This window comes from Suricata suricatta, chromosome 7 (genome assembly GCF_006229205.1).
Source record: "Suricata suricatta isolate VVHF042 chromosome 7, meerkat_22Aug2017_6uvM2_HiC, whole genome shotgun sequence".
Classification (NCBI taxonomy): domain Eukaryota; kingdom Metazoa; phylum Chordata; class Mammalia; order Carnivora; family Herpestidae; genus Suricata; species Suricata suricatta.
In genome coordinates, this window is record NC_043706.1 from 113,957,607 (window position 1) to 113,967,841 (window position 10,235).

General features: G+C 39.3%; 1 protein-coding gene across 4 annotated transcripts in view; it reads left to right on the forward strand.

Annotated features, from left to right (window-relative positions):
• The window catches only part of ENPP1 (ectonucleotide pyrophosphatase/phosphodiesterase 1), a 76,793-nt gene extending 69,123 nt beyond the window's left edge, over positions 1–7,670 (forward strand). For 3 of the 4 annotated variants that reach the window (XM_029944796.1, XM_029944795.1, XM_029944794.1), the window contains exons 24-25: positions 948–1,110; positions 4,326–7,670. In XM_029944796.1, the coding sequence (XP_029800656.1) occupies positions 948–1,110; positions 4,326–4,496 (334 nt within the window). In that variant the 3' untranslated portion in view covers positions 4,497–7,670. Of the gene's footprint in view, positions 1–947; positions 1,111–4,325 lie in introns of those variants that run through there. The other variant, XR_003910829.1, reaches the window with a different exon arrangement.
• Positions 7,671–10,235: the final 2,565 nt, after the last annotated feature.

The window sequence follows — 10,235 nt, forward strand, 5'->3', positions numbered from 1 at the left end:
CTCAAAAAACTATCAATAGAACTCCCCTATGACCCAACAATAGCATTGCTGGGGATTTACCCAAAGGATACAGAAGTGCTGATGCATAGGGGCACATGCACCCTAATGTTCATAGCAGTACCGTCAACAATAGCCAAATCATGGAAAGAGCCTAAATGTCCATCACCTGATGAGTGGATCAAGAAGATGTGGTATATATACACAATGGAGTACTACATGGCAATGAGAGGGAATGACATATGGCCATTTGTAGCAAAGTGGATGGACCTCAAGGGTGTCATGCTAAGTGAAATAAGTCAGGCGGAGAAGGACAGATCCCATATGTTTGCACTCATAGGTCTAACAGGACAAACCTAACAGAGGACCATAGGGAGGGGAAGGGGGAAAGAGAGTTGGGGAGAGAGAGGGACACAAATCATGAGAGACTATTGAATACTGAAAATGAACTGAGGACTCAAGGGGGAGGGGGGAAGTGGGTGATGGTTATGGAGGGGGGCACTTGTGGGGAGAGGCAGTGGGTGTTATATGGAAACAAATCTGACAATAAACTATTATAATTTAAAAAAAGAAAATAAAATAATAGGTCTAAAAAAAAGGAAAGACCATCAGTAATGCTTTAGAATTTTGGCTGTAGGTATTCGAGAATGATATATGTTTTTTCTTTAGCTTCTCCATTCAAATGTGTTAAGGTAGAACTAAAAAAAAATCTGAAGTTCAATAAATTTTTATGTAAAATAAAAATTATCTAGTGTATATTATCTGAGTGTCTTCTAATTCATTCTCTCAATCTGGCAGGATATGTTGAGGTATTACTAACTTCATACTAGCATTTAATTATTTGAATTGTATTTTTAGATGCATTGTATTAAAAATACACTTTCTTGAAATAGTCATTAAAAATAAGATAGTTATTTCTTTCTTAACCTGAACACTGTCCTATTTTACAGAAATAGCAGACGCATCCGTAATCAAGAAATTCTGATCCCGACTCACTTCTTCATTGTGCTGACAAGTTGTAATAACACATTCCAGACTCCTTCACAGTGTGAAGATTTAGATGCCTTAGCTTTCATTTTGCCTCACAGGACTGACAACAGTGAGAGCTGTGTGGTAAGTAGCGTTTGGTAGGGTACCTGACACACTGAATTGGTGTGTCATGTCTAACATACACTGGGTGAAAACAAAACTTGAAAATGCTTGTGCTTTGAAAGGATGCACTTTACATGAATTTTGCAGAATGGTTTTAAATTTGATACTCTGTGAGGACACATCTCAGAGGGAGAACAGACCCTTCCTTGTCTGTTAAAAACACAAAAAACCAGGGGCGCCTGGGTGGCTCAGTTGATTGAGAGTCTGACTTCACCTCAGGTCATGATCTCATGGTTTGTGAGATTGAGCCCCATGTTGGGCTCTCTGTTGTCATCACAGAGCCTGCTTCAGATCCCCTGTCCCCCTCTCTCTTTGCCCCTCTTCCACTCTTGTGTACACACGTGCTTGCTTGTGCTCTCTCTCTCAAAAAAAAAAATTACAAACACACATACAAAAAAACAGATCAAAATGTAAAAACTTAGTGCCTTCATATGGCATACCCTCTAAATTCTATGAATTTACTCTTGTTTCCAAACTGGATTTATAATTTCCAGAGTGTCAGCACTGTAATAATTAGTCTTCAAGTTAGATAGTATTTCAGATTAATTTTCTATGTATCACTTTACTATAAAAGTTGTGTTTGTTTTTAATTATATTTTATTATTCTATGGTCATTCAGTATCTAAAAATAATTGTTTAATGTTACCTGATTTGCTCAGAATTTTAGAAACCTAAACTAGTCTTTGATCATCAAGACTTCAGTAAAATTTTAGGAATTTTAAAGTTTTTCCTTATGGTGAGCCAATTTTTTTTCTCTCAGAATACTTCCCAGATTTCCAAGTAGATTTTTTTTTTTTGTCCATCAAAGTTACACACTTTAAGACTAGATCTAAGTTGGCAAAAAGATATGGCTTTCTTACCAGCCTCATTTGAATGGGTTGGATACCTGGAGTCCGGTGGTCAAAAGGATGAGTCTGAGCTCAGCAGGAGAGAGTGCCATGATTCACCATTCAGTCCTCCCTTTATTTATTCATTTAGCCCTTCTTGGATTCAGACATTCGTTCCTTTAATAAATACATGTTGCCAGGTACTCTTAGCACAGAGAACACGGCAGTGAACAAAACAGATGGTGGTTTTTGCTGTGGGCCCAGGAGTGGAATACGGGGATGTCTTGCCATCCTTGATCCCGGAGTCTGTGTATCATTCACTAGAAATGAATGAAGATATACCACTCTTTGTTTCTCTGGTAAACTTTGAGAATTAATTGGCTAGTCCTCATAGAAAATATTTCTCATTATTTTTCCTTATTCTTCAGGATTAAGTACAGAATAGCAGGATTTAACCTATTTTACCTTTGCCCAACAGGCATCTATGTTTGCTAAGTGGTCAAAGTTGTAGACACTGTAGGATACAGTGTCAACACGGATGAATACAAGTATTCCCTTGTCATTGCTTTCTTTTTTCTCGAGAGATTAAATTATCACTTAGTGTTCTGCAGCAAAGAACCCATTTACGGAGAGGTGAGCAAGTAATGGGTGCCTCGTGAATGGGCCATCCAGAGGTAGATGGTCTTGGGTCAGCAGCACCATTAGGGACCCAGACCTTCCCTTTGCTGATATTCTTAGCATGTGGCACATGTGGGCTAAAGGTGGTTTCTACTTCTCTAGGTGTCATGTCTGAGTTCTGGGCCCTCCTCCCAAAAAAAGGCAGCAACAGACTTATGCTTACGTCTCATGAGTTCTTTTTCTATCTCTATCATTCCAAAAGCTATTGCACAAATATTTTATCAAATTCTATAATAGCAATGTGCCTTGGAGACACTAACTATTGGACTTGAAGCAGAAAGAGGATTGTTTGAAAGTATATCATGCATACTTACTGATTCCTTCTGTTTCATGTCTGAAGTAGTGACTAAGGATCAATAGGATATTGGCCTGAGAAAACAGATGTCTTGCATGTACTTTTTATCTATTCCTATGTATGTTGGGACAGATGGAAAATATCTACTGGCCAAGTAATCCACTGAGTTAGAACTGTTCCTTTGAGGGCCAGAGTCAAGATTGCTGCAGAAAAAGTCTGACTGGGACAATAATTAATACTGAGTATAATGATGATTGGAGACTGGCTAATGGGAACATGGAAATTATTAGTCCATTCCTCTTTTATGTGAAAAGTCTATATTTATCCTTTCCAACTAAAGATGTCCCAAGAGTACAGGAATCTTTATTGAAGGATGTCTTTAAAGTACAATCACAGAGGCTCAGTCAGCTAAGTGTCTGACTCTTGATTTCTGGTAGGTCATGATGTCATAGTTAGTGAGTTTGAGCCCCACATCAGGCTCTGTGCTGACAGTTGGAGCCTGCTTGGGATCCTTTGTCTTCCCTGCTCCCTGCCCCCCCATCTCAAAAATAAATAACGTTAAAAAAATAAAGTACAATCATCGCCCACCAACCAGTGGGTGCTTTCTTCACCTGACCTTCTCCAGTAGCCAGATGCAGGAAAATGATACGTACACATGAATGTATAAGTTCTGTCTCTGTTACCTGCCTCAGTACCCCCTTCTGTTTCTATGTGTCAGAGCGCATACTTTTATTTCTTGTCTGATCTCATGTTAGCTGAGACCTCACTACCGAACCAGAAATGAAATTGCATTTTACCTCTTCCTCCAATGCTCTCTTCATTGCAACTACATAGATAACAGATTCTGATAAGAGCTGGTGGTTTATACTGTGTTACACATCATTACATTGGATCCTCAAAACAACCCTGTATGCAGGGTGCAGGTAAGAGAATCAGGATTCAGATGTTAACCAACTTGCCTCAGTTTAGGTGGTATGAAAATGATAGAACCAGGACTTGAATCTAAGTTTCTTTCTGCTAATTCCCATATTCTTTCTGCCACGCCAGGTTGCCTCTGTTTTCCAACATTATTTTTTAACCTCGTACTGTTCAAGCTTCTTGTAGAAATGCAATAGATGAGCATCTATTCTATGTGTACTTTCCTTTCCCCAAATTTAAGACATCTAATTAAACAAACATGCACTGTATATATTAGATGGTGAGCTACTCAAGAGCAGGGATTATGCATAACATATCTTGTGACATCTGCCATTTGGGAGCCAAAGTGTCACAGCTGATTGAAATGGAAAGACAAAGTACTTGTAGGGAAAGTGAACCGACTATTCTCTGATGATCCCCTTTTTTCTTCCCTTTTTTAAAATTTCCCCTCTTCATAGCATGAGAAGAAGGACTCCTCATGGGTTGAAGAGTTGTTGAAGCTACACAGAGCTCGGATCATAGATGTCGAACACCTCACTGGACTCAGTTTCTATCAAGAAAGAAAAGAGCCCATTTCAGACATTCTGAAGTTGAAAACACAGTTGCCAACCTTTGACCAAGAAGACTGATATTTTTTATTCCAAAAACACATCATAAATGTTTTTCAAAGAACCTGCTATTTTATACAGTCCTCTCTGCACACTGTCGCATTTTTTGGAAACGGTCGACCAGAGTTAGAGCGGAGAACCCTCTGCCGTGCGGCCGTCTCAGGGAGCCCTGTGGCCTCGGCCTGGCAGCCCGGGAAAGCTCTTCTCAAGTCTCACACATGCTTGAATGTGTAAGAATCGTTCCAATTTGGGGAAAAAAGACAGACCGTACCTAAAACTGCTCTTCTATTCTCTTGAGGGCAGAAGTAGCTGTGAACGTTGTATGGACACCAGATACTTGCACCTTATTTTCACAAATACACTTCTATGGATCTGGCAAACACGGCACTAATGGCTAGGATTGGAATGATCTGTGTTACATCAGTCTCTTTACAAGAATTTAAAAGTGATTCTGGATTCTTTTTAACTTGGAGTCTTACTCATTTTAGTTTTCACCAAAAAAAAAATATATATTTAGTGGAAGCAAAAATGTCTCTAAGGCCCTCTTCCTCTCTTTCTGTGTACCCTTTCAAAAGCCAAAGTATGTAATCCTGTGGGTTAATTTTTTAAATTGTGATTTGGCAATTTCAGATTTAATGTCTTTCACACGTGAAACTTGGAGGCAACATCTGTGAATTGAGTAGTATCTACCTGCTATAGAATTTTACCCTACATTTGTATAAAGAAAAGAAAAATATTCCCATCCTGCTCACTGGTAAATAACATAGGTTGAAATATCTTTAAAAGCGGCTGTTTAAGACTGATCAAAATGTCTGGATGAAACTTCGGAGAACTTATCAACCTATGCAAAGTGGCATTTTACATCAAGACAGTAGGAACGTTTTCCTCTGTGCATAAAAATGACCCCACCAGCAGCAGAATTCTGCTGCACTGTTCCTTTTGAAGTTCCATAGATTTGAAGAGAATGTGTAGCCATTGTTTTACATCTTCTTGGTGGTCATGACAAATGAACTTGATCCCTGTATACACTATACCTGTTCATCACAGCCTGTGTGCCTTCAATGGCTACTGTCATTTTTGGCTGCCTGGGTTTGATGTAGGTATTCTATGAATACACCAAAAATTTTTATTTGTCTTTTGTATGATGATCATTTTTCAACAGACTATGGCCACAAAATCCTTTAGATAATACAATTTGTATCTAAAACATATTTAATAATTTAGAAAATTTCATTGGTTTTTGTTTTAGTCTCATTGACTTTGAGGGTTTATACATTGTATTGTTTTGTTTATTTGATTTTTTTTCCCCAGTCTTCTCTCTGTTCAGTTTGGGTCATTTCTATTGCTCTCTCTTTAAGTTCACTGGTTATTTTCTCTCTCTAATCCATTTTGTTGGTGGGGGGCGGGGCACGGCATTTTCTGCGGGGTGGGGTTTGCTGGAGTGGAGCAATTACTGTTCTCTCTCTTGCTAGGCTACTTGTCTTCGAGTCCTTTGGCTAGAGAGCAGGCCTGTCTTAGGACTTCTTTTCACCTGCTCTGTTGGCGTTAACAGGTTGTGACTTCTTCAGCTCCAAGTCTGGGATATTTGAGCTACAAAAGCAAACTCAGGGGAACTTACCATAATTTTGTTCCTTGGGTTCCAGGGTCCCTAGCCTGCCTGCCTTCTCTCCACCTTTCAGAACCTTCCTATTTTTGTTTCATATGTCATACCTAAGCTTTTTATCTGCACTTAGCAGAAGGATATATACTTCTTTGTAGAAATGTCTCGTTAATTTTTATAAATTCTTCAAATACATGCAGACACATAATTGCCTCTCTGTAAAGCATTTTAGCAGATCTTAATTAAATGGGTAGGTGACTCTCGCCTTTGCCAGTCACCAGGAATACGAAGAATGACAAGTTATAATCCTTACAATGTGGGGGAAGGAGAGGAGGCAGCATATGACTCCTAAGGCGTGGCAGATGCTTCAGTGGAGCCGCAGGCAGGGTGCTAGGGAGGACAGAGGAGACGCTGGGTGGGACTTTGACAGGTCACAGCAGTAGCTTCCTAGAGATGGTGGCACTGGGGCTAGAACTTGAAGGATGAGCTGGAGCTCTTCAGGTAAACAGGCAAGGAAAGGGCATTCGGACATCCCTTGGATAGATGTTTTCAGCATTTTACTGCTACTTTTGATATTTTCTACAGTTATTGCTATGACCAACTGTTGATATACAACTTTTATTTTTCCTACAGTGTTATTTTAATCTCCTGTTCTTAAAAGTCAGATTATAAATGAAGGCTGTGCTGACTCTTTAAAGGGCATCCACATCTGTTCCTACTTAGATATTTTTTTTTTCAGTTGCTTTTACACAATCTTCTTTTTCCTTTTTTTTTTTTTGTCTTGAAAGAGATCTCTCCTCTTACAATTTCATCAATTGAAAACATGTGACCAGCCTACTTCCCCAATTTGAACGGTAAATTCACATGACTATCTTTGAAAATGTCTTTACCCTACTATGTACAATAAAAGTTATTCTTTGCTTTCCACATGCGAAGCAAAACCTTTATTTATCCCTAATTTTATTGCCATGCCTCTGATCAGTACTTCTTAAATGAGGTAGGTAACTTCCGTGTAAGATTTCATAGCTAAGTCCGCTCACTCATGGCAGAGCAAACAACCAGGTGGGACTTAATAATATTTCTAAGTTTCAGAGACAAGAGGGCAAACCTTAGGGAGAAGAAGGCAAAATGTTCAGGTCCCAGGAGGGCAGGTCAGTGTGTGATGGACTGTTAGGCTTGTTGGTCCAGTTCTGTTTTAGATGAGATTGGAGCTAAGCCTACCGACTTCCCCAGGAGAGGCTGTTACCCCACTCCCACCCCCCACCCCCAGTCCTGACCTTTACTGTTTTTCTGTCATTAGTTACAGCAGCTGTCGTGCCCTGTGGGTACGTGCTTATCTATAACAGGCATTTGAACTTTGAAACTAAATGTGGTGATTGCACTTCATGCTGAAACCTAGCACAGGAATTGGGTATATGGGTGCTTTCGTAACCATTAAGTAAAATTTTTAAATTTTAACATGGTTACAGTCCAAGGACACTTTCCTTGTTTTTTTTTTTGGCAGTCTCAGTATTGGAAGGGAGAGGGGACAATCTATAGAATAAGTCTCTAAGCTAAGAAATGTGGATTTACCAATAAAAGTTGTATAAACAGAAGCTTGGCTGCTTATGTCTGTGTGTGTGTGTGTGTGTGTGTGTGTGCGCGCGTGCGTGCATGCGTGCTTAGAGGGTGGGGACAGGGAATGGGTGGTGGTGTTTTCCTAGGGATGATACTACTAACTACAGAGAATGAAGACAATTAGCCACAACTGTATTATTGGGAGGAGAAAAAAGTTCCAAAGTTCATTTCCAATTCACAGTAAATATCAGCTTCTGACCTATATTCTTGTTTTTGTATTCTAATTACTTGCAATCATACTTCCAGGTAAAAACAAAAGACAGGCATATGTAAATTTCCTTCCAGGATTTAGAATTGTCTGAAACCAGAAGGAAAGCATCCCAATTGTAACTTCCATGGATTTTTTCAACATGAAATTTTTATACTTATCCTTTCCATTATACATAAACAACAGCTGAAGGAAAAGTAAAGAGTTTAATAGAAATTATGGCCATGGCAGAAATTAGAGATACATAAAGTGTGTTTTAGTCTGCTAGAAATGAAAACTCTGGAACAGGATTTATCTTCATAAGAAGTCAAAAGGAAGCAACAGGAAAGATGCACCTTTCATTCTACCCCAATGTCATTTTTTTAATGTTTATTTTTGAGAGAGAGAGTGTGTGAGTAAGGGGCAGAGAGAGAAGGAGAGAGAGAGAGAGAGAGAAATTGAGAATCCCAAGTAGGCTCCATGCTGTTAGCACTGAGCCTGACTTGGAACTCAAATGCACAAACTGAAAGATCATGACCAAAGCTGAAATCAAGAGTCAGACTCTTAACAGACTCAGCCACCCAAGTGCCCCAACAATGTTGTCATTATAAATTTAATTTCATACTTGCCCATAAATTTTCAACTTGGGGTGCAGGATTGTAATAAAAATAACGCGTTCACTTTTAAGATGCTTGTAGGATCTCAGGGCACCTGGGTGGCTCAGTCGGTTGAGCATCTGACTTTGCCACAGGTCATGATCTCGTGGTTCATGAGTTCGGGCTTCTGTTAAGTCTGTGCTCAGAGTCTGGAGCCTACCTGGATTCTGTGTTTCCCTCTGTCTCTGCCCCTCCCCTGCTCACACACTCACTCTCTCAAAAATAAATAAATGTTAAAAATAAATAAAGGTAATGTCTTTAAAAAAATAAAACTCTCATAGGATTTCATTACATATCAAATTGAGATCTCAGAATTAGGATAGACTTCAGCTTTACAGAAAAGAGATATGAAGCAATATAATAAATATTCAGGAAATGAGATTTTTATATCTCTTGATTATTTTGCCCTAGAACATTCAGGCACTTTTTACTATCAAAATGTTTCATGCCCACGCCTGATAACATTGTGCTGAGTATAATATAAAGACAGTGAAACAAAGATCTCAGGACTGAAATTTCATAAGTTAACAGAGACTGGAGAGGATTTTAAATAAATAAGACCAAAGACCAAAATTTTCTCAGTTCAATGAATATATCTCATTGCTCAAATTTTTATCATTTCAAAAATTTCAGATAAAAACCTTTAATTTTGAATCCTCTATCATAACCCATTCTAGACCTTGACACAATTTCACCGTTTGAAGAGTTGCTTACTTTTATGAAGGTTCAAACAGAGCAGTTAGTCTGTGAGGACTTAGTTTATGTACTTGGTGTGTGTTTAAGATCCCACCACTGTTTAACTCAATAGGACACTTTAACACATTCAACTAGATTAGATTCAATTAAACCAAGACTGACAACAGATTTCAAAACCGTGTTACACTGTGTCAGGGAAATAGGCATTAGGGCTAATTCCGGGGAGCAAGACAGGAGATACACCCCCCCTTGGTGCTTACTCAGCAACAGTTCACCTCGATTTCAAGATCTAGCCCAAGCCTATATTCTTTGGACACCAAGCTTCTCTGTACCCCTAAGTCATGGTCATATGATCAGTGGTCAGTCCCTCCCAGACATTGCAGGTGACAGAGCATAGGCCCTCAGGCGAGTCACTGTTCGGTCGTTGCAACCAACCGTGTGTGTGATACATTTTATTGTGCTGTGGTCTGTATGCAATGTTGGTAGATGGCATTGTGGCCTACTCCGAAGTTGCACGCAGCCCCGGATGCGAGGTCCAAATGCATGGCTTCCTATCGGTAGTCTGTGACCATAAAAGGAAATGATATCAGGGTGGTGTGGTTATTGGTATAAGAGGATTGTTAGTTTCCAGGGACCTGGCAGGATCTTATCCTAAAGAGAACACGTTCCACAAAGCTCAGAAGAAAATTGAAAAGTCCCAAGAAGCTGTACTATCTGCACACTTCCTAGCCTGTGGTCTTCTGTTAAATTTGCTAAGACCATACCCTTTGAGTTTATTCCCTAAAACTATGACTTTGATGAGATTTATGTCAAGAGTGTGCTGTTCACAAGGAATACAACTCAGTCCTGTGGGATTCCCCCCACACCCAATGGTTGTAACTCCCATTTAACATTAAGCATATATATTTTAAATTGATAGATTTCTTTTCATGTATTTCTTTGTCTTGTCTCCAAAGTCATCTGTCACTGAGAACAGAAAATATCTTTATAGCCGCTGTTTCTAG